This window comes from Drosophila serrata, unplaced genomic scaffold (assembly GCF_035046125.1).
Source record: "Drosophila serrata isolate PLE 108 unplaced genomic scaffold, ASM3504612v1 contig_240, whole genome shotgun sequence".
NCBI lineage: Eukaryota > Metazoa > Arthropoda > Insecta > Diptera > Drosophilidae > Drosophila > Drosophila serrata.
This window is the reverse complement of record NW_028257138.1, coordinates 4,823,494-4,846,378: the sequence shown is the minus strand read 5'-3', so window position 1 is coordinate 4,846,378 and position 22,885 is coordinate 4,823,494. Positions and strand designations below refer to the sequence as shown.

Genomic DNA, 22,885 nt, shown 5'->3' with positions numbered 1-22,885 from the left:
TTCAGGAGAAGATTATTCCATGAATCCACCAAAATTGCCCTTTTATTTGAAGAATTAAAGTTGATTTCAATAAAAGATATTGAAACTAAAGCTTAAAGATATCAAGGCAATTTTGGATCGAGTTCAACTTTAAGGAGCTTTCTCCTCCCTTAACCTGCAGCTGATTAACCCTTTTTCTATCACATTCTTTCCAAACCAATAGGTCATGGGCCTGACCTTCCTGGCAGCGGGCACATCCATTCCGGACTTGATTACCTCGGTGATTGTGGCACGCAAGGGATTTGGCGACATGGCCGTGTCCAGTTCCGTGGGCAGCAACATATTCGATGTGACCGTGGGGTGAGTGTGTGCACCATAGAGGAGGCTTTAATAAACATTACCCCATTGGCAAGACTGGACATGAATCCCCTCTTTCCCCTCTCTTTTTGATAGCCTGCCCATACCGTGGCTGCTGTATGGCATCATCTATGGGGCACCCGTGGAGGTGAACTCGGTGGGCATGGTCTGTTCCATAACCATCCTGTTTATGATGCTGGTGTTTGTGGTGCTATCGATAGCCTGCTTCCGCTGGCGCATGAACAAGGGACTGGGCTTCACCATGTTTCTGCTGTATTTTGTCTTTGTCGCCGTCTCGCTGATGTTCGAATACGATCTAATCACTTGCCCCGTGTAAGGGGGCAAGGACAAAGACAAATATACCGGGCAGTTACCGTGGACACCCCGGGTGTTCAAAATGGATGCGAATGCGGAGGATCCAGGAGGAGGATGCCCCCAAAGGATACAACCTCACATCCAGTTAGCTAAACTATATACAAGCGAATTAATGAACGGATAGTAAATTAATTAACAAACAAGGACTACAGCTAAATAATCGAATTGTTGAAACACACATACACACACAGGATACAGGACACAACACTCACTCAACTACAGACACAATCACACACATCATGATGATGAAACTTAACGTTAACAAATGCGAGTTAGTTAGTGCCAGCGTTTCTTTTTCGAAAGACATTTACTTTAAAGTGTTAGCCGCGCAGCTTCTTAACGCAAGCCCTACACCGACACACACCCTATACTCTACAAAAGAAAAGAAAAAACAAAACCTTTGCTCCCGATCCTTGTATCCACTATCCTCTGTCAGCTATCGTATCTGCTATCTCTACCTACAAACCATATATTAGCGAGACAATGGCTTCCCAACCACGACCACTCTCTCTCTCAATCTCTTACTAAACTATCTAAGCTATTTGGGTTTTAACTACGAATATATATATACGATATCTTGGCACAAATGGGCACCCCCTATATACGGTATGAATGATACGATACGATACGATACGATACGATACGGTATTGATAACGATATGATGGGATAGAATGTGGAGCGAGGAGCGCATACATGACATACAAACGTGTTTTGTGTTTGATCGAGCAAATGCCTTTCAGTTGCGTGCTCTACTACGATTTTCTCCTAAAGCTTTATCCAGAGCCTCTCTCTATCTCTAAACTCTATCTAGTTTACGACTTGTACGCAAAATACTTATATACCCCCCACTCACACGCACACTTACATGGCATACTATATATATATATATATAAATATATATTGATTAAGTGATAATTTGCGTACGAACGAATCGAGAAACAAAAGAAAACAAAAAAGAATAAGCTATATATACTCGGAACACGTAGGGAATGCTACTACCTAAAACATTTGCCATACATCCGAACCAGAGCATTATGATTATCGATTATATTATCAACCGATTCCAGAGTCCGATTCTAATTCCTAATTCCTAATTCTAATTCCTAATTCTAGTTATGGTTATGATTCTAGTTCTGATCCTAATTCCAATTCTGATTCTTGTTGGCGTGTAGAGGAGAGGAGCAGAGTTTAAATTTAACTTTATATTGAAACCATGTTTATTATATAGACTATACTTCGAATCCAAACCAAAAAAAAAACCAAATACTAAGCCTAAAAAACGAACAAAAAAATTAAGAAAAAAAAAACTAAGGAAACTAATTTCATATACTTTTTGCTTAATGAAGTCCCCCAAGTACATATATATATTTATATATATATATGAGCATATTAACGTATTTATATATAAACGACATATAAGACGATATATTTAACGAAAATATGAAACAAAATCAACTTGCTCTCCTTATTTAGAAGGTACGTAACATTTTTCTAAAGCTAAAAACTAAAAACTAAAGAAACCCCTAAAAATGGCAGCAAAAAATGCTAACTGGAGGCAAAATCCAAGTAAATTAACATAAAACGCATACATATATACACCTAATTATATACATACATACATATATATATTTTATATATAACAGAAGATAACTTACTATATACATATATATATATATGCAACTATACTTAAGTAGGCAATGTATCTAACGGATATCCAGACGTTTGCATATGGCTCGCAGTCAAGTTAAGGAAACGACAGACCCACAAAACACACACACAGATACAGATACACAGATCCAGATACAAAGATACAGATACAAAGATACAGATACAGATACAGAGATACACTCGAACAGAAAGCAATAATTTTTATGAATTAGAGGAAGCAGCAGCAATGGCATCGCACTATATATACTCCTCTGTACGATATGTGAGTCTCAATGCAAAAATAAATCGAACAACGGCAGTTGTAACGCATCGGAAATAATTATATATGCATGGAAAATATATATACATATATATATATAAGAGATGCTGCCTCCACTGAACAGAAGCAAAAGCAGAAACAGATGCCGATGCAGAATTAATGCAACTTAATGGCTGCTCTTACACCCCATGGGTGCTGTGCATTCAACTGCACACAGTTATAAATACCATATAAATAAATAAATAATAATAATTATAAAACGCATATAGGATATGGACGAGAGGCCGGAGATTGGCGCTGAAGATGAGCAGGGAACGAGAGCTGGAGACAGTGTATAAAACTTGAACGAGGCTTACATCAGGTCACAACCTCTCCACACCATACAACATCATGACAACACAATCCTTGGCCCATTAAGAAAACCAGCCGAGAGCTGGCTGAGAAGCAGCCTTGAATATATATACTTTTCACACTTTTAGATTTTCTTTAAAAAGTATTAATTTAGATAGGAAGAATATCTCTTAAAAAAGTCCTTCTTTAAAGCTCTTTTAAGTACCTAAGAATATCTATGAGAACTTCTACTGCATTCCCATAATTTCAGTTACTATTTGACTGCTCTCAGTATATAGTTATTCTCTTCTCTTAAGCTCTCTTTGAAAGCCTAGTAATTTAGCCCATTATATTTACCTCTCAGCCTCTCCCAGCCTTTCTCATTGTACCTCTCGAAATTCCCAAAAGAAATTAAATAAAAATTGTAAACTTTAGTCCATCGATATATACAAGGAGGCACTTGCATCGTATATATCCCCAACTAGCAAGCTCACTTCTCACAAGTAGGATTGCCTCGGTCAGCGGGCTTTAACAGAGACAACTTCCAAAAAGAACAAACAACAAATTAACTTAAACTTTTATACAAGCTGTATGTTTAACTACAAACAACAAAAACAACGTAATAACAAAACAAAAAACAAAAACAAAAATCGAATAGAAAAACCTTTAAAAAAATATCTTCCAAATTAACTTTAAAACCAAGTCATATTTATTATATAAAACAAAGAGGAAAATACACTCATACTTAACTACATCTTATTAGAACCTAACAAAACGTGGAAAAGCACACCCAGCAATTACTTGTACTAAAGATTTTCCCTCACTCACACACACTCACTCACATGAAAAACTATTTCTCACACATATCGCGCCCCCACTCTTCTTCTGTCTATAAAATAGGTACAAAAGCCATGACGATTTTTCCACTGGAAAATTGTTAACAAACTATGAACTTTAGCTTTGTTGTTTGTGATCGAAACGATAGTTCCGAGGCACTTCTCTCATATATCCTCCGTGGAAAGGAAAAGGATAATCCCGACATTTACACCCATATTCCCACGAATCATTGAGAACAGAAACGCACACCAGACACACACACACCGAACACACAACAAATGTCGAGTGGCCGTAGAAGTCTCGCTTTAAAGCAAAGTAAATAAGAGGAAATATATACAAGAAACATATATATACAGATATATATATGAAATTGTTATGGTTATAGATTTTTAACAAGTTGAATAATTGCGTAAAAAAGTAAAAGTAAAAGTGAAACAAAAACAAAAACACAAAAAAATTGTTGAAACATTAGCAAAAGCGTTCATAAAAAACAAACAAAACATAAACGAATCGTCAGGCGGAAGGTAATAATATTAATAATAATAATAACGAAGAAGCAGAACAGACAAACCAAAAATTGAATCGAAAGATATAGTAATGCTATATATACTTTATGAAATATTTAACTATGAAAATAAAAAATCATTGTTTGAAATTAAAGCGAAAAAAGTAAACTTACTAAAAAAAAAACAAAATCAAAAAAACCAAAAAACAAACGATATTATGTGTTTGCTAATTTTTATGTGTCCTCAACCAAATTTTTGAGTTTTTCTTTGCAGAAAAATCCAACCGTAAGTATACCCAACTATTCGATTCGTATTATTTGAACGTAATTGGCATGACTATATGTGTTATTCGATGTTCCTTCGATGTTTTTTTAAACAAAAATTAGCAAACACACGAGCACAGAACAGAGAGACCACAAATCGGTAGCATTTCTATAGATCGATCTGGCCATTACCAATCACGCGCTCTCAAATCAATCACCTATAACAATCGTCTTGATCAAGAAATACCGATACGGATATATATAAATACCACATATAACGTCTACGAGTAATAACGGGAAACGAACGAGCACATAATCATTACTTTCAGCTTTAAATAATCTACGAACTAGACCTAAACCGATATATATATATATAAATATATATTTACTAACTTTTATAAACCAGTATATGTACCATATATAGATAGTGTCTGTGCAACACACGCTCCAAGGGATTACTTTTTTTTAATACTCCGTACGATAACGAATACAGAATAGAAATGCAATGTATGCAAAATATATATTATATTCGATTATACAAGATATTTAGAGACAGTTTCAAGTTGCGTCCGTTGTTTAGACAACTTGTCAGTAAAATCGATATGTTTGCCTGCGGCTTCGATATGTTTTCGATTTCTCATTTATGTTCGACGTGTGGAATCAAGACGATTTCCGATTAGCATCGATGACGAATCAAATACGAAATACGATACGAAATACGATATATGAAATTCAGTAAAAAGTAATAGTTAACATATTGGTAGACTAATTTAACGATTTTATAGCGTTTTCAAATTTATAAGTGTATAAACCGGATGCGTTTATTTTCTGATTTGTAATGCCAGCGATCATCGGGATCAGCAGATATATATATGGCCGTCGTGTGTAATACAGTTATCATTACCCACCAAACAATTTTGCGTTGTTATCGTTATATATTGTCGTTGTTGAGTTTGGATCGTTGTAATTTTGAATTTTACCTTACAAAGTGTGTGTGTATTTCGGTCGAAAACACAAGAGCGGGCATGTAATTAGTACACGGACACGAGTGTGTAACTTTTAATAGCGAACAATGAGAGTATTATAATAACAGACATTAATTTTAACAACTGATACGCTTCTAGCACATAAGATTGTACAAATGATTTATATATGTATGAATAATCAGACAAACCATGAAAGAAACACACAAAAATGAAGAGGTTACCCCTTTTGAAAATAGAAATCCCTTTTTTGGTTTGCCATTTTTAGTCATCGAAGGAGTACAATTGGGTTCCAGTGATGAGTATATACGATGTAATGCAGCGAGTTATTTACTTTATACAAGTACGTCTAGTTAACGACATTTAGATTTTATACAAAATACACACACACACACCACACACAATCAATCATTCGAACCCCAAGCCCATCCATTTAACAGAGATCATCAAAAACGAGCAAGGCGTAAATGCAAAATCAAATATATAGTCAATTTCTAACGATACATGCAAACATATATGGCTGGCACTCAAGATATATATAAACCAAGAGTTATATGACGTTATATAAAGCATTTTAAGGACCGCTAACTGAATACGAAGTCGAAGGCGGAAAACAGAACAGAGCGAGGCGAAACTTGTGTAAATCAAAACGAAGCTATAGCGAACAAACCGAAATGTTAACTAGTTATTTAGGTGAAATATACAACAACAACAAGCCACACACTCAGATACAGATACATTTACATGGAACCGTTAACAAGACTTCGAAAGCAATTACTCGAAAAAGAACAGAGACACACACACACACACGACACAAGGACACGAATGTTTTCGAAATGAAAATAGCCGAGTTTGTAGCAGAGCCGCAGCAAACGACAAATGGCCGTTTAATAAACAAACTTTTGTTATCAACAAAATGCGCGAAATGCGACTGCAGTAAGCGAGTTGCGGACAAAAACAAAAACAAAATAAACAAAGTTAATGTTCAAACTAACTAATATATAACGAATATTATATATAATACAACAAACTTAGACTGTATGTTATTTTCTCAATACAATACCTATAAAAAAGAAAAACAAAACAAAACCAAAACAATAAAACAGATTCAATAAAATGAGTTATCCAATGGCAGAGGACGAGTGTTTTTAATTAAAGGAGAGGAGAAAGATTTTTTTTAAAGAGTTTATAAAGCAACTATTATTATTTGTAGAAAATAATAAAATATACATTTTCTCCAGTTACGTTTTAAATTTAAATTCAAATAGTGATGCTAGGTGGTCACACTAAAACTGCGTGTAAAATTATTATCTACACGTGTCAAATGTAAAATGTAAGGAACAGCAAGATTCTCGAACAAAAAAAAACCCTAGTGTTTTTTTTTAAACCCCGCAACGGTCTCACTTCCCTTCCACGCGATTTTAAACAACAAAAAACGTGTATTTTTGTTGCCAGCGTGTTTTTCTTGAAATAAATCTGTTTCTAACAGATTTCACTTGACGAAAGACGCATTTTCAAAAACCAACAGCATGAGGCGCCCCAAGAAGGTACGTTTCCCCAACAATTAAGATGTTTTTTAGAGCCCCTTTAAGGTTATGTGTTTTGGGAATTTGTGTAAATAAATAGTTCTTTATAATTTTCAGTACGAATCCGGCGAGGCCACGCAGTATATAAGCCGGCGGGCTGCTCTCAGGAAATTGCAGCTGTCGCTGAACGATTTCCGGAGGCTGTGCATCCTCAAGGGCGTCTATCCGCGTGAGCCAAAGCACAGACGCAGGGCCCAGAAGGGTTCCTCGGAGATCAAGGTCTTGTATCACACAAAGGACATACGCTTCCTGCTGCACGAGTCCATAGTGTGGACGCTGCGTGACTACAAGGTAGGTTTGACATTCGAGGAACCCCTGAAACCTGTTGTAATCCCTTAAATCCCCTTAGATCTTCGCCAAGAAGAGCAGCCGCGACCGCGCCATCAAGGATTTTCGCAATTTGAAGCGTCGCCTGGCTTTGTTCCCCGAAATCAAGCTCGATCACATTGTCAAGGAGCGCTATCCCACCTTTATTGATGCCCTGAAGGATCTAGATGACTGCCTCACACTTCTGTTCCTGTTCAGCACCTTCCCCTCGCTACACTTGATTCCCAGGGAGCAGTCGAACCTGTGCCGTCGCCTGACAATTGAGTTCCTGCACTATGTGATCGCCTCCAAGTCCCTGCGCAAGGTGTTCATCTCGATCAAGGGCTACTATTTCCAGGCGGAGATCAAGGGCCAGAAGGTCACTTGGATTGTGCCTCACTATTATCCGTTCAAGCCACAGTCCCGCCAGGAGGTGGACTTTAAGGTGATGTCCATCTTTGTGGAGTTCTACACCATTATGCTGGGCTTTACCAACTTCCGGCTGTTCCATGCCCTCAATCTGGCCTATCCACCGCAATTCCCCAGCAGCGTGCTCCAGGACAACGAAGACACGCTCAAGGACGAGGCTAGCTTCGTGTCGGATCGTATTGCTGCTCTGAACTTTGAGCTGCTGCGCACAGACAAGGTGCAGGAGGATGAGGAGGAACTGGACATTGATATGGAGCTGCTGGAGCAGGATGGCGACTCAAAGCGCATCATCAAGATGAAACAGGAGGCCCAGGAGGTGTCCCGCCTGCGCACACTCTTCAAGGGACTGAAGTTTTTTATTAATCGCGAAGTTCCCCGCGAGCCGCTGGTCATCATTATCCGCTCCTTCGGCGGCAAGGTATCCTGGGACTCGTCCATCTACCCAGGCTCGACCTACGACGAAAATGATGAGACCATCACCCATCAGATCGTGGACAGACCCAGTCTGGCCACCCAGTACATTTCGCGTGACTACATCCAACCGCAGTGGCTCTTCGATTGCGTAAATCAGCGCCAGCTGCTGCCAACCAACAAGTACTTCCTGGGCGAGAAGTTGCCGCCGCATTTGTCGCCCTTCGTGGACTCCAAGCGGGACACATACATCCCACCCGAGGAGAAGGCCCTGCTTGATCCCTCCCTGATCGAAACGCATGGTAAGCCCATCTTAAAGACTTATACATTTCGTTTCTTCAGTAATTTCTATTCCTAAACGCAGAGCAAAGCGATGAAGAATCCGAAGATGAAGCCGAGAAGGAGGAAGAGGAAACTGTGGACCAAGAGCTGCTCGATGCCCAGCTGCAGCTGGCCTATCAAGAGGAAACTGCCGAATACAAGAAATACGGCGGTGTCGATGGTGTCAACGAAGACGAAGAGGATGCCGAGGAGGATGATGAAGACGACGACGACGATGATGAAGAGGACGAACTCGATGAGAAGGCCAAGCGCCTGCAGCAGGAAAAGCAAAAGATGTCCGTGCAGTCGGGCAAGGTGCACAAGGTGAACAAGCGGCAGGTGCACAAGGCCGAGGTCGATGAGCACCGACTGCAGGCACGCATGGTCAAGCCCCGCCATCGTAACCTCTTCCGCAAACTCATCCGCGAGAAGCAGACCAAGGAGAAGGAGGAGTGGCTGCTGCGCAAGAAGCGACGCACCATAGAGGCTGGCGAAAAGGAGGCCCGCAAGACGGCCAAGCGGGAGGCACGCAAGGAGGCGGCCGCCGCAGCGGCCAAGGCAGCCAAGCTGGGCAAATGAGCTGACCTGGGGAGTCGTTGGGGGTTTTCAGTGTCTTGATTTTTAGGAATATAAAATAAACAAATGAAAATGTATAAAAATAACAATAACCAAGATGTGGTTTTATTGAAACTTAGGTTGTGCAACCTTAAACCATTTAATTAATGAAGACCACAGATTATATTTTGGAAGAATATTGTGTTACCTTTTATTTTGCACTTTACAAAATGATGAACAATTTTGTTTGAGAATTGAGAAAGCATTTAAGCATTAAAATTTAATTACAATTTGTATAGAAAAATGTACATCAACGTTAAACGCAGCATAATCTTTGATTTAGCAAACAAATCAAGCATTTAAAACATTTCTTATATCAAGGCTTTTAAAATATTGTGGCCATTTTGGTTTTGAACACAACGTTTATATAGTTCATAATCTTTTGTTGCTGTTTCGTGTTGGTTTTGTGGCTTTCTTCTTCAGTCAAGAAAGTGGGGTGGGATTATCTGACTAAAACAATTTCTATGCCCAGCCACGGGTTTAACTTAGGGAGTTACATGTTTGTGTATATATGTATATATCGTATCGAATTAGCACTATTTATATTGTATATGCCCTGACGCAGTCCAAGTCTGTCGTGGTTCCTATTACTCTATCTCTTCTCTACTCGTGTATATATCCATCGCTAGCACAATTACAGCTTCTCTTAACAAATGCCAAGATTATATTCTATATATATTTCATACCTAGTCGCTATCGCTATCGCCTCCGCCCGCTGCTCCCTCCTCGTCGTCATCATCATCGCTTTCCTCCAGTTCCGGCATGGGGAAACGCAAAAGAGCTGCGATTCCAGTCAGTTGAGCAAGTTCTGGAGAAGATTAAAAGAAAGTGGTGTTAATCAGTGGCTTAAACTATATATATAAATTAATTAAATAATTCAAATACAAGAGTAGAACTTGGAGGTAAACCAGAATTTCCAGTCCATCAATACTTGAACCTAGTGACTACTCTCAATCTCAGAACTGCAGCCAGCTACTATGCCCCCCGGTGGTGGGCGTTTCTGCTGTCCAATCCCAAGGCTCACCGGTTGTTCTAGGCCATGACTCAAGCGAGTGCTGAACTTCACATTCATACAAGCATTACAAATTCATGGGTTTGCCCAATTACCTCAGGATTGAGGCAGGAGAAAAAGCTGATTTTGTTTACTCCAGCATACAAGCGGTCCCCCTTATCTCTCTTAAATTCTTGTTCTGTTTACACAAGGCTCTTGCTCTGCAATGTTTATATACTTGTGTAACTTAAGACTGATTAAAATGTCTCATTAAATTTAATTGCAAACAGATAAGGGGGAGAAATACTTGAGTTACAAAACTACACAATGTACTGAGGGAGAGATCTATTTTGGAAACCCCAACGACCCATTTTTGTGTCTTGCCAAAATAAGAAACTGAAAGTAGGAATCGCATCTCGTGAGTCACTTGTGAACGAAGCTATTTAAAGCATTTCAAGCACTTTTACATCCCAAAAAATATTCGCAATATGTGAAAATGTAATTTTAATTAATTTTAAATTGCCGGCAAAATGAAATTGAGAGTGTTTCTGCAAGATACTTGGCAGCCATTTCAATGCAAAATTGATGATGCGCCTTTGGACTTTGCAATGTGGGAGACCCCTGCAGTGTCTCAAAGAAATCATACATGTATATAGAAATGTGTATAAAATATTTGTTTACGAGGCAGAGGCTATTGCAACGCCGCCTTTAAAAATAGATTTTAACGAGGTCATTAGACACAGCCTCTGCCTCCCCTTCCTGCACATGAGTATTCAAATTGAGCATAGAAATGGACAAAAAGGTGGAACATTATGCATGTTGAAGGGAAGATGGATCTATTGTTGGAGTATCTTTATATATACTATATGACTCCTAGAAAGTATCTCTTATTTTTCCTGGTTTTCCTTTTGTATTTTAATTAAGCATCTTCACATCTTTTCATGTAGTTTCTTTCTTTTTCTATCATTTAAATTAATGGAGCCCCGAAGCATGTGTATTCACTTTATTTAATCAGTGAAGAAGTTTCTTTCAGCACTCCAAAGTGACTCATTTTTTCTATTTCTATATTCGATGATAGGAAACTACACAGAAAATACTGGAAGTGATCTAAGATTGGGAGTATCTATAAACTCTTTTTAGGTAAAATATAACCAAAGGAAAACCTAGCTTATTTCCATTAAAACCTCTTTAAATTCTCTCCTTAAATTCCATATAATTTCCTGCAATTTTCATAATTTATATAAATTTTATTTATTTTTATTATTTTCAATACTCACGTTCTCCTGAGATATGCATGCTGGAAAAGATTTTCACCTCGCCGCCAGCATCGCGTACAGATTCAACCAGATTGACATACTCCTTCCTGAGATTAACATCTTGACATCTGTAAGGTGAAAAAAAGGTTTTATTTATAAGAAAACTATTAGCAACACAAATATGATTCTTATGAAATCAATTAATAAACCCATTTATCATCCAGTTACGGATATCTAAGTGCTCGTATCTATTGCACTTTCACATTCCACACAAACCGGACAGGGGGGCACGTGATGGGCATTAATCCGCCATGAAATAAGGTGTCAAGTTTAACTGGAAATAGTGGGTGCACTTCGTCTTCACCCTACACCCCACCACCCCATTTTCCGCACATTTAACTTGGATTTGCATGTCAAATGTACAGAGAGCATGAAGTCACCCGTTGGGGCAATGAAAGTGCTGCTTGGTGCAGTTCAAAAACCTCGTACAAATCAGGTAAGAAATTAAGGAATTCCACCATTATATCCCCGGACAAATTCAATTGAAATTAACATTTTTATTGACGATAACAAACCCGCTTTTTTGTTACCAGAGAGCGAGTGAGCGCCAGAAGAGCGATCAGCACGTGCAGAGCCCGGAGAGCGCCGCCGTCTGGCCTGTCTTCCCAGCGAAGAATTTGCTGCGAAGAATTAGTTGCAAAGCGGCTTTCTTGCGGGCAACATCGTGGCGAGTGAGTCTCGAATAAAGAAACCGAAGCCCGAACCCCAAATCGAACCGGCAACGGCAACGGCGTCGTAGATTGCCACGCGAAAAGAAAAATTGGTGCTAAGACCCCCGCTAACAAAAACAAGAGAAAAACCCACAAAACTGCAGTAGCACGGGGAAAAACTACAAGAAAAGTGCACAAATTACGCATAAAAAAAGATACCTAAAGGTGCGTTTTCCTCGCAGAGTGAAAGTTTGAGAAAGCAGCAGAACCTCCCAATCGTATCGAATTAAAGTTGTAGTATTTTCCGTTGACTCAGCGGAAAGCAATGCAGAGATACAGATACAATTTCATCTGCTACCTGTACTATATATCTGTGGAATCGGTGTTTTTTTTTTTATTCAGCGGATGAGTAGATACTAACCGCAAGCTGTGCTCCATTGTTGTTGTTATTGGGGAATGCAATTCCAACCGGTACATGCAATCTCTGATGATGTTGCTCCCAGGCAACCAACCGACCATCAAAGGTTTTGCGTTGTTTGCTGCCTGGCTGCGTGACAATGATTGCACAATGGAATCAATTGTTTAATGGAATTAGCGTGTGTGCACGAGGCCGAAAGCCAGTCCCTGACTTTTTGGCCAGAAAGCGGGGAAAAAGCTGAGGAACCAAGATATTCCACAGAGTGAAATGTGTAATTAAATGTGCGAGGAATGAAGGGAAGAACGTGAACTTGACTCAAACTGGACACAGACGAACTTGGATACGCTCTAAATGAGTTTTGGGAAATAAAAAAGTCATGGATTAACTAAAATCTTACTAATAAATTTGAACTTTAAAGATATTTTCTCATCAAAGTATAAAAAGATCAAGAAATAACTAAAGTTCTCCGGTTTTAAATAACCTTTTCCAAAGCTCTTCTCATTAAAGACTCAATAAATTAAGAATCAACTATCTGTTGAAGCTTAAAACTCAGTTTTTCATGACCTCTTCTCATTACCAAAAGAACCCTTGTTAGGTAAACCCCCATTTTTAAGGCAACACCTTGATTTTAAGCAGTTTGCTGTGTTAACATTTCAAAAATCAGCCAACTCATTGGGGTTAACCAACAACACCCAACCTTAAAGCATTAAAAAAAATTCCAAAACAAGCAAGGAAAACCCTTAAAAAAATAAAAACCAAGACCCGGATCCAATAAATGTGAATCATAAAAACCATAATCATTGAGCATTTCGCCGCCCATTTAGGGTATTCAATATCGTATTCACATTCCCTGCACATTCAGACCTTTCACTTCTTGCTCAACCTTAAACTTTTTTCGAGTCTGTTTTCTCAGGGCTTTCACAATGCACTTATATATATTTATATTTGTTTATATATATATGTAAATAAAGGTATAAACAATATTTACAAGCGTGGCCAGCTGCGACAAAAATAGCAACAAATAAAAACGCTTCAAAAGGGGGCACGTTTTTGATGCACAAGACAAAGAGGGACTAGAAAAACTGGTTGGACACATGAAAAATATAAGAAAAAATGAAAACAAAAAAATCTATAAAATATCTAGTTAAGAGGGGAGAGAGGAAAGAACCAGTTGAAGAGGGAAAATTGCAAATGCAATGGAGAATTGCAATAGAAGAACTTGATAAGTTAACTTACACAGAAAGATTAGGTACATACTTGAAGTTTATTCTTAAGATATTTAACAATAATCAAAATTTTATATATTTTTTCATAGTAAATTCCGTAAATTACAAGATATGGAATTTCAAACTTATGTTGAGCACTCAGAACATAACTCAAGAAGGGAAACCTATTAAAACTGGAAAACAAAAGTCTGTCCGCTTTGAAAAGCTGCCCCCGAAGGCAATCCATAAACGGAGCGATTAAATAAATTAAAATTCTTTTTTTTCCTTATTTTGTTGTTTATTACGCCTGTTCTCTTTCTCTCGTTCTTGCTGTCTCTGTTTTTTTATCCATCTCTGGCGCCCACAGCAAGTTCTAACAATTAGCACAAGAAATGGCTCACGGAAAGCGTCGAGGGTTTCGATTCCACACAGTTTATAAGACCTATAAATGTATTATATATGGGGTGCAGCTTATTTACATCAAAGTTTAGTTCACAGTCTTTTTGCAAATTTGCTAATCGAAACGGGTATGGCGAAAACAGCTCTATAAAAACCAGAGACGTCCAAAAACAGAGCATGCAAAAATCGAAATCCGAAATTCGACCATGACGAATATGGATTAAATGGGTGAGGGACAACTTGAGTGCAGGGAGAAAGCTGAGCTAACAAATTCGAGGCAAATATTTAAATAACTTTCTGTTTAATAGGTAAAGTTACTTATCGAAAACATTCCTCAAATTGGCTCAACTTATAATCACCAGTTTCCTGATAAGAGCATTTATTTATAATGAGGGAATTGACAACACATGAAAGTCGACCTATTTTTAATGGTATAAGTCCATAGATGATAAGACTTGGGTTTTGAAACTAAGTAAAATCTATTTCATGATATGGAATATCAGAAAAGACATATAGGATTGGATAGGATTGATTGATAACAATTTATTTGACAAATCAAAATTTAAAATTCTCATAACTAAGCCAAAAAAGTATTAAATTAAATTCGGAAAGCTGTCATAAGTTAGTTTTTATTAATGTAATAAATCTGCATACTAAATATAAAATTAAAAAAAAGTACAATTTTTATCATTTTTTTTTTTTTTAATTTTAACGATGTAACCCCTTAAAAAACGTTCAAAATTTTTTTACCGGACACGGCTTAATCGATTCCGCTGTTGGTCCTGATCAAGAATATATATGGTTTATAGGGTCAAAAATGACTCCTTCACTAATTATCACCAAAAAAAACCTAAAATATATTCCTTATAGGACCTGTAAATCAATATTTTTATATGATCGCTTTTTGAAAAAATCACAGTTTTCAAAATATCATAACTAAGGCAAAAATGCACTAAATTCATTTCGGATTTCAGTTCTGTGTTAGTTTTTTAAAGGATAAAGAAACCTGCATACTTATTTTAAAAATTAAAATTAATAAATTTTTGTCAACTTTTGACAATTTTAAAATGACAATTTTACCCCATAAAAATATTCAAAATTTAAACAAAATTTAATTCTAGTCGGACATGTCTTAATCGATTCCTCTGTTGATCCTGATCAAGAATATATATGGTTCATAGGGTCGGAAATTACTCCTTCCCTGCGTTTTAAGCTTTTGACTAAAATTATAATGTTCTTTAAAGGTATAAAAATCAAGCAGTTTGTCAAAATACTATATTAAATATTTAACTAAATTAAAGAATCAATAAAATAAAGTAAAAGCTAATAAAACAAAGTCACTCCAACTCAATCTGTGATCAAATATCAACTCCACTTGACTCTCTGTACTCTGTATCTTTCCTCTCCAGTTCCTACTCAAGTGCCGGCCACTTAACACCGTCCATATAGTGCGTACCGCTCGCCAAGATGCTCACCAGACAGCCCGACTACACCATCTCCGAACTGGGCTACCCAGTCGCACCCACCACGTGCGAGTCGCTCAAGAAGCTGGAGCACAGAACTCTTCCAAATTCCCCGCCCTCACCTCATCGCCTGTTGCCGTTGAGAGAAACCCTCGACGATTGCTTCAAGCGGCTGATGATGAGGAGCAGAGATGACTTGGAGGAGGACACCGTGTACCAGCAGAAACTGCGGAAAAATCAGTGGAATGAACAGCAGCAGAGGCGGTAATTCAAACGGAAAACCTAACAAAAGATCACATAATATATTTCCTCCTCTTTTTTTCTCTCTCTTTGCACAATGGCGAAACAATCAGCAGTAATCAAAAATGTCGAGATAAAGGCGAATCCAGAGCGACAACGACGACGATAGCGTCAACCGGCGATCTGAACAATTTTTGAGATTGGAGGAAGAGCGCCTGGGAGCAGCCTTACAAACCCACAGCGGACTGATTAAATGTGCTAAAGTTAAACACCTTGTGCCTAGAACATTAAGTTTATTAAAATGTTAAGTGATTAAGAAGAAACCTAAAACACTTGGCTCCCCACTTAAATGCCAGACACGCGGTTAGCATGCGAAAATATTCACAAATGGAATTTCAACGGCCCATTAAAATGTAAACAAAGGGGGGAGAACATTGTAGAGAGAATGAATAGCTGAGAAGAGCAGTAAAGAGCTGAGGAGAATCGCTACTAGAACCAAAACAGACAGGCAGCCAAAAATGGTGGGGAGACACGACATTGATTGGAACAACCTTGATCATGAGCACGTCGCCATCAGGCCAACAAATTAATGCTCGGACGTGCTTTCTCTAAATGGCTAAAACGCGGCCGATTGCGGGCAGATCTGTAGAATTTTCAGAGCGGAAGAATAAGCTAGTCGCTAGTTGGAGTCCAAACTTGATCATAAAGCGGATGGAACAGTAGAAGTGCTATACTATTAACTATTTCTAGAGTGTAGCCCTTGTGACATTTGTCATAAGTAGAACTTTAGCTATCTCTACTTGAGAGGCCATAAAAAATAGAACTCTCTTGCCTACAAAGACAAGGTTTCCGTAAGAAGCGTAATCTTTGCTTCTTTCCAAACTGATGTCAAGAATCTAAACTGATATAGAAAACAAATTGATTTACTAATCTGTGACATTATTATATAGAAGAAATGGCAATGGCAAACTTCAAAAGACTCCAAAACTAATGTTAGGCATATTAAATTATAACTTTCCGCTGAAATCTAACCCAAATCAATTAAAATCTCAAATCTCCTTGCTTTTTTTTGCGTTGCAAACTAATTAAGAAACATTCAAGCGAATAATGAAATTGATTGCCGCTTCTTCAGATTTCCTAAAGTGCTCCAATATACGCAGTCTTTCCGGCAGACTGGGTGACACATGTTCTATAAGGCGACATGTGGCCACCAATTGTCATTGCTCTCCGTCTGAAGTTGAAGGTTTTTGCTTATACTCGCGATCATGCTCTTGATCTCTCTGCTTGCTTGAGCGTAATGTGTGCTCAGCTGGGTGGAGGCTAGGCCTCAGTCGACTGGAACTCACCTAAACAGATTGTCCGAGATGAGCAGCGTTTCAATGGCCTGGGATTCGGCGGCCTGGAGGACGTGCTTCTTGCCATAGAAGGCCTTGGCGGGCTCACATTGTAGCATCATGTAGAATTGTTCCAGAACCTTGACCTCACCGGCAGCCTTGGTGTCGGACATCTTGGCCAGAACGGCAGGATCTTGAAGTACCTCTAAAGATATAATAAAAACACGTTATTAAAAGGGAATCCAAGGATTAAATCCATATGAACTAACCCTTGAGGGAGTGCTTGAATCCCGAGGAAGCGTGCACCAGCATAAATTTGCTCTTGTTGTCCAGCAGCACCTTGTAGTCCATCTTCACCGCCTGCTGGAACATGTAATCGTAGAACTGATCCCGCACAAAGCCCGGCGAGGCGATGAGCACACACTTGACAATGTCGAAGTTCACGTGCCGCAGGATGCTCTGCATCACCTGCTCGTAGAACTTGGCCAGACCCTTCTCGTGCTGCTGGACGCTGCCCTTGCGTTTGCGCGGAATCGACACCTCGATCTTGCTTCGCACCAGCGTCATGCTGGCCGTAATGAGGCAGACGTGGGCCAATCCCTCCTGCATCACAACGGCGGCCACATCTGCCGACTGTGTCGGGTCGCAGGCCATCTCGATGCGCTCCAGCGCGATGGTGTCCCATTCGGGTTTCCGCAGCTCGAACTTGCGGTTCAGCTCCAGATCCAGGGTATGATAGGCGCCCATCTTGACGTACTGGTTCTCCTCGATGTTCCGCCCCTTCAGCCGGAGCACGCAGGCCTGCGTGTCAAAGTCTATACTCTCCACGGCAATGGTCAGCGTGGTGCGAACACGACTGCTGGTGGAAGAGCCGGTGGCCGTCTCATTCTGCACCTTGCGAATGGTGGTGCTACGCACGCTGTCGCCCTCGGCTATCAGGTTGTAGGCGTGCCACATGTCCTCCGACTCCTCCGGCATCAGGGTTATGTTCCTGGCGGAATTAACACATAAGTCCTGGCCAACATCTTGAATCGGTTCACTCACCCCTGCATGCCCTTGTCCACGTATTTGCCCAACAGCTTCATTTCGTCGCTACGTCGCTGGTCAGGATTTGGTTTTTGTTGGTGCTTCGATTTCGCTCGCCGCTTGTCACTTGCATCCAGCCAGAGATTCCCTCGGTCCACAAAGGAGGCGTTGCATCGTTGTCATTGGGAGCAGTCGAAGCAGTTTCCAAATTACACACGGGTAGACGCGCAACAAACAAGTTTAGAAACAAACAATAAATAAGTTTTTGGTTTGCAACTTTATTTTCCCCACCAAAAACTGCCTGCACGCGGTAAAATCAGCTGGTCAGCTATTTTCAGTATTTTCTGGTATATTTCGGGGACTGGCAAACGGTCACTCCAATCAAAGAGCATGTGCCGCAAAAAAACAACTAATTGTATTAAAAAATACACATGTTTATTACTTTGTACTTTTTACTTAAAACTATTGAAACCTAGACTAGGAGTCGCTCGATCTCCTGCTGGATGGAGGTGATCTGCGATTTGAGCTGACTGCCCTCGTTGGTGGTCACCGAACAGGCGACAATCGGCCGGGAAACGCCGCAGGCACGACCCAAGGCCTGCTTGGAGCGCACAAAGACATAGGGCACGTTCTTGTCCTCGCACAGCAGCGGCAAATGCATCAGGATCTCAATGGGCTCGGTGTCGCCGGCCAGGACCACGATGTCGGCCAAGCCACGGTTCAGCGTCTTGGTGGCCTCGTTGGCGCCCTTCCGCAGCTGGTTGTAGTTCAGAGCCTGCTGCAGCAGGTTCATGATCTTGGCCGTGAGCTGGGCATCGGCCAGCGGGAATGCCTTGGGGTTCACTTCCTCAGTCTGCGAATTGTGTGGAAATCTTATTAGTTTTCATCTACAAAAGGTTTTTGTCGATGGACTTACCATTTTTAAGTATCTTGCTTCACTGTACTTTGGTATAAATACAAATTAAATGCTACCTCTCGGCTTGTTGCTTCACTGAGGGCAAATTTGAACAATTCGGAAAATTGGAAACGTTTTCAAAACACGTGCGTCGGCCTTGGAGTACCGTTTTTGGGTAGGTTATAAAAACCAAAACGTCTGGTCACACCACTTAGTTTAAATGGTATATTCTTACAAGAATACCCTGAACTATTAATTATTTTATTTAATGTTTTCATAATTTAAACAAATTTCCTTTTTATAAAATTGTTGTATTTTAATATACGGTTTTCATGTTATATATGATATACACTTTTGAAAGCGTTTGGGATTTAAAATTTACATGACATTTTCATAGGATTTCAAAAGTATTTAGTATATTTACCAAAACAAAAACTTAAAATTGTCTTAAAAAACGTAAGATTTTTTTGGTTTGACTTTTACGTTTTCTCAGCGAATTCTCTTTTTGACATTTACCCACAGGGCATTATGCAGTGAACTATCGCATGCAAAACCATTTTTTTAATCAAATCCTTTTAAAAGTGGAATAACAGTTATGTGTGGTTAAGATTGATTTAAAGCCGTGTGTTACAATAAATAATTAATATAATAATAATAATAATAATTTTTGTTTGCCTTTTCTTTTAATTTACGTTTTCTCAGAATATCAGTTTTTTCGACATTTTCCCGAAGGGCATATTGCAGTCAACTATCGTATGCAAAAAATTTCTTAAAGCAAAACTTTTTTAAAGTGAAATAACAGTTATATGAGGTTAAGATTGTTTTAAAGCTGTTTGTTATAATATATCAATAATTATTTATGTTTGCCTTTTCAGTTAAATACGTTTTCTCAGAAAATTAGTATGTCGACATTTTCCTGCAGGGCATATTGCAGTCAACTATCGCATGCAAAAAAATATTTTAAAGCAAATTCTTTTAAATGTGGAATAACAGTCATATGATTGTAATTTTGTTGTAAATCCGGTTATTATAATATATCAATAATTATTTTGGTTCGACTTTTCAGTTCAAGTTCGTTTTCTCAGAAAATTTAGTTTTTTGTCATTTTCCCGCAGGTCATATTGCAGTGAACCATCGCATGCAAAAAAAATATTTTAAAGCAAATCCCTTAAGAAGTAGAATAACAATCATGTAAGGTGAAGATTGTTTTAAAGCCGGTTATTATATAATTATTATAAATTATTATAAAATATAAAATAGAATAATATAATATATATAATAATAAAATAAATTTGGCCGCATGATCTAAGAATTTCTTTAGCTTTATGTAACGCTTGCTCCTTGGGCAAGTGTATCAAGAATTTATCATAAAATAAAAATATACTTTTTAAAAATTAATTAATTATGTTGCTTAATTTTGCTTGTTTTTGGAGCGAGTCTGGCATAGTTTTAGCATTCTAGTTCAAAGAGTACTACTTAATTAAGTGGTGTTAATTTTGCTTTTCTTTTAGCATTGATCTGGTAATTTTTATTTTTATATTTTTAGCTTATTTTAGCTTTTTTTGGCAGTCAATAATCTCTCTAAATGTAGAGGTGGAAGTAGTCGGTATCGAAAATATATTCGATAATTGCTATTTCCGGTATCGAATATTTTTTCGATAATGGCTTTTTCCACCACTAAGGCCATTATCGAATACACGATGTATTTACAAGATCGATATATCGCAATTATTCCATATTTACACATTTCTATTCATTTGCTTAAAAAATTTTTTTATTGGATACTTCACAATTAAACACAAAGCAATATTTTTCTTATGGTAAATTTGATATAAAATCCTAAGAAATTGTAATATAAAAAGTAAAAAATGGTCGACAAAAAAAAAACAGCCAAATCCTTCTAATTTAACATTTTTTAACCGTGTGTTAGTTATAATCTTAATCTCATATACCGTTATTCCACAATTAAAAGTGTTTGCTTTTTTTTTTTTTTTTGTCATTCGATAGTTCACTGCAATATGCCCTGCGGGAAAATGTCAAAAATCGAATTTTCTGAGAAAACGAAATTGAACTGAAAAGTCAAACCTAAATAAATATTTATATATTATAATAACCGGCTTTAAAACAATCTTAACCTCATATGACTTTTATTCCACATCTATATGGATTTGATTTAAAATTATTTTTTTGCATGCGATATTTGACTACAATATGCCTTGCGGGAAAATGTCAAAAAACGAATTTTCTGAGAAAACGAAATTGATATGAAAAGTCAAACCAAAATAATTAATAATATATTAAAATAACCGGCTTTAAAACAATCTAAACCTCATATGCTTGTTTTCCATATATACATATATTTAAAAAAAAATGCTGTTCTGTTAATTTCTATTATTAAAAATGTTGTTCTGTTAATTTCTATTATTAAAAATGTTGTTATGTTATATTTTATTATAATTTATTATTATTATTATTATTATTATTATTATTATTATTATTATTATTATTATTATTATTATTATTATTCTATTATTATTATTATCTCATTATCTTGAAATTTAATTAAGCAAGTGCAAATTAAAATATCCTGTTATTTATGCAAAACACTATGTATATCTTGGACTCTTGATAAAAAAAATTTTAATTATTAGCCAAAGTTTTGTACTTTTAGCACCCCCTAAAATTCCTGTGCACATGTAGTATAAATATATATATTTTTCTTGTATTATAAATCAATTAATTGTAACTTTATTGGACTAAATGATAATTAAATATTAAAATAAGCCCATACAAATCTTTAAGCTTATATATATTTTCATAAGTATTTTTATATTCCACATATATAGCATAAAGAAAGCTAAACTGACAACACTGTTCTGACGAACCTGTTTGATTAAGCAGCAATATTAGCAGGTTATAAACACCCGAATAAGCTAGATTCTGACCATAAATACGCTAAAACTAGCTAAATATAGAAAATAAATGCGGCAAAAACGCTATAACCGAGAATGTATTAATTATTATTTTTCTTTATTCTCTTGCGAATTTAAAGAAATAAGAACGTTAACAGAAAAAAACGAGTATATTTGACAGTTGGGCATTTACATGACTTTCGTTAGATATTTTTCTGTCTTTGAGATACAAACTAAGTTGGTCAGTTTTTCTCATCATATAAAACGACTAAATCCAATCAGCAGTGACTACAAGCTAGTTGGAAAATCAAAAAGCTTTTCCATTCTCCAATACGCCTAGCCGGAAGCAAGCCAAATTTGCAGCACCTGTCCGACCTGTTCGACGCAGAAAAGCTTATAAGCTCCTCTAAATAAGCTCTTACTAAAAAAAAATTTTCGAACGTGACGGACGTGTTCGGCGGCTATGCGGGTATTTTTAATCTAAGCCATCAAATCCACAGCTACAGTGCACACAATTTATCGGAAAGTCGGAGGCAAAATTCTAAACGCGAACTCGAACCGCTGGCATTGTAGTAAAAATTGCAAAAAGGTAATTCGCATGGAAGAGTCGAAAGAGCAAAAACAAAGTCAAGCAAACTCAAAAGGAAATGAGTGTGAAAAAAATCGATTATCCAATCTGTGTGCGCGTGTGTGTGTGCGCGAGCCCGAGCGCTGTGTGTGTATGCGTGTGCGATTGTGTTTGTTTAAACCACGGGATTTTTATGCCCAAATCGAATAACGAAATTTAGCACAACGTGCAATAAAGGCCAA

At 37.8% G+C, this 22,885-nt stretch overlaps 6 protein-coding genes across 26 annotated transcripts in view; 4 read left to right on the top strand and 2 right to left on the bottom strand.

The window, feature by feature from the left end:
* Positions 1 to 6,692, top strand: part of Nckx30C (solute carrier family 24 member Nckx30C) — a 38,985-nt gene extending 32,293 nt beyond the window's left edge. For all 16 annotated transcript variants that reach the window (XM_086830723.1, XM_086830718.1, XM_086830722.1 and 13 more), the window contains 2 exons: positions 203 to 339; positions 433 to 6,692. In XM_086830723.1, coding sequence (XP_086686849.1) covers positions 203 to 339; positions 433 to 673 — 378 coding nt within the window. In that variant the 3' untranslated portion in view covers positions 674 to 6,692. The remainder of the gene's footprint in view (positions 1 to 202; positions 340 to 432) is intronic.
* A 218-nt stretch (positions 6,693 to 6,910) lies between these two features.
* On the top strand, positions 6,911 to 9,279 carry LOC110177885 (pescadillo homolog). Its single transcript, XM_020944850.2, has 4 exons — positions 6,911 to 7,105; positions 7,202 to 7,435; positions 7,494 to 8,592; positions 8,655 to 9,279. The coding sequence occupies exons 1-4, from the start codon at positions 7,088 to 7,090 to the stop codon at positions 9,188 to 9,190; spliced, it is 1,887 nt and encodes a 628-aa protein (XP_020800509.2). The 5' UTR covers positions 6,911 to 7,087; the 3' UTR covers positions 9,191 to 9,279.
* Positions 9,280 to 9,352: 73 nt separating this feature from the next.
* pelo (pelota mRNA surveillance and ribosome rescue factor) lies at positions 9,353 to 18,644 on the bottom strand. The gene is made up of 5 exons (XM_020944854.2): positions 18,287 to 18,644; positions 17,512 to 18,233; positions 17,255 to 17,447; positions 11,495 to 11,601; positions 9,353 to 10,034 (listed from the first exon to the last, which is right to left on the bottom strand). The coding sequence occupies exons 1-5, from the start codon at positions 18,325 to 18,327 to the stop codon at positions 9,913 to 9,915; spliced, it is 1,185 nt and encodes a 394-aa protein (XP_020800513.2). The 5' UTR covers positions 18,328 to 18,644; the 3' UTR covers positions 9,353 to 9,912.
* On the top strand, positions 11,519 to 16,238 carry LOC110177894 (uncharacterized). 4 transcript variants are annotated; one of them, XM_020944863.2, is made up of 4 exons: positions 11,519 to 11,969; positions 12,067 to 12,408; positions 15,615 to 15,932; positions 16,025 to 16,238. In XM_020944863.2, exons 3-4 carry the CDS (start codon positions 15,673 to 15,675, stop codon positions 16,104 to 16,106), a joined length of 342 nt encoding a protein of 113 aa, XP_020800522.2. In that variant the 5' UTR covers positions 11,519 to 11,969; positions 12,067 to 12,408; positions 15,615 to 15,672; the 3' UTR covers positions 16,107 to 16,238. The 4 variants fall into 4 exon arrangements, with proteins under 4 accessions (XP_020800522.2, XP_086686856.1, XP_086686858.1 ...); XM_086830730.1 differs by having other exon boundaries at positions 16,022 to 16,238; XM_086830732.1 differs by lacking the exons at positions 11,519 to 11,969; positions 12,067 to 12,408 and adding an exon at positions 14,767 to 15,449.
* Positions 18,645 to 18,681: 37 nt separating the features above from the next.
* hoip (NHP2-like protein 1 hoip) lies at positions 18,682 to 19,367 on the bottom strand. Its single transcript, XM_020944861.2, has 2 exons — positions 19,185 to 19,367; positions 18,682 to 19,121 (listed from the first exon to the last, which is right to left on the bottom strand). Exons 1-2 carry the CDS (start codon positions 19,185 to 19,187, stop codon positions 18,741 to 18,743), a joined length of 384 nt encoding a protein of 127 aa, XP_020800520.1. The 5' UTR covers positions 19,188 to 19,367; the 3' UTR covers positions 18,682 to 18,740.
* A 2,993-nt stretch (positions 19,368 to 22,360) lies between these two features.
* Positions 22,361 to 22,885, top strand: part of Pka-C1 (Protein kinase, cAMP-dependent, catalytic subunit 1) — a 134,180-nt gene continuing 133,655 nt past the window's right edge. For 2 of the 3 annotated variants that reach the window (XM_086830713.1, XM_086830712.1), the window contains exon 1: positions 22,373 to 22,664. The gene's annotated coding sequence lies outside the window, so the exon portion shown is untranslated. Of the gene's footprint in view, positions 22,665 to 22,885 lie in introns of all 3 variants that reach the window. The other variant, XM_086830711.1, reaches the window with a different exon arrangement.

Bases quoted from the DNA above. Each gene is read 5' to 3' on its own strand.
- LOC110177885 (XM_020944850.2), top strand. The intron at 7,436-7,493 runs GTAGGTTTGACA...AAATCCCCTTAG, and splicing joins GGACGCTGCGTGACTACAAG to ATCTTCGCCAAGAAGAGCAG. The intron at 8,593-8,654 runs GTAAGCCCATCT...TCCTAAACGCAG, and splicing joins CTCCCTGATCGAAACGCATG to AGCAAAGCGATGAAGAATCC.
- LOC110177894 (XM_086830730.1), top strand. From the start codon at position 15,673: ATGCTCACCAGACAGCCCGACTACACCATCTCCGAACTGGGCTACCCA. The intron at 15,933-16,021 runs GTAATTCAAACG...CGAAACAATCAG, and splicing joins AATGAACAGCAGCAGAGGCG to CAGTAATCAAAAATGTCGAG.
- pelo (XM_020944854.2), bottom strand. From the start codon at position 18,327: ATGAAGCTGTTGGGCAAATACGTGGACAAGGGCATGCAGGG. The intron at 17,448-17,511 runs GTTAGTTCATAT...TTATATCTTTAG, and splicing joins ATTCAAGCACTCCCTCAAGG to AGGTACTTCAAGATCCTGCC. The intron at 11,602-17,254 runs GTGAGTTCCAGT...TTCACCTTACAG, and splicing joins ATCTCGGACAATCTGTTTAG to ATGTCAAGATGTTAATCTCA.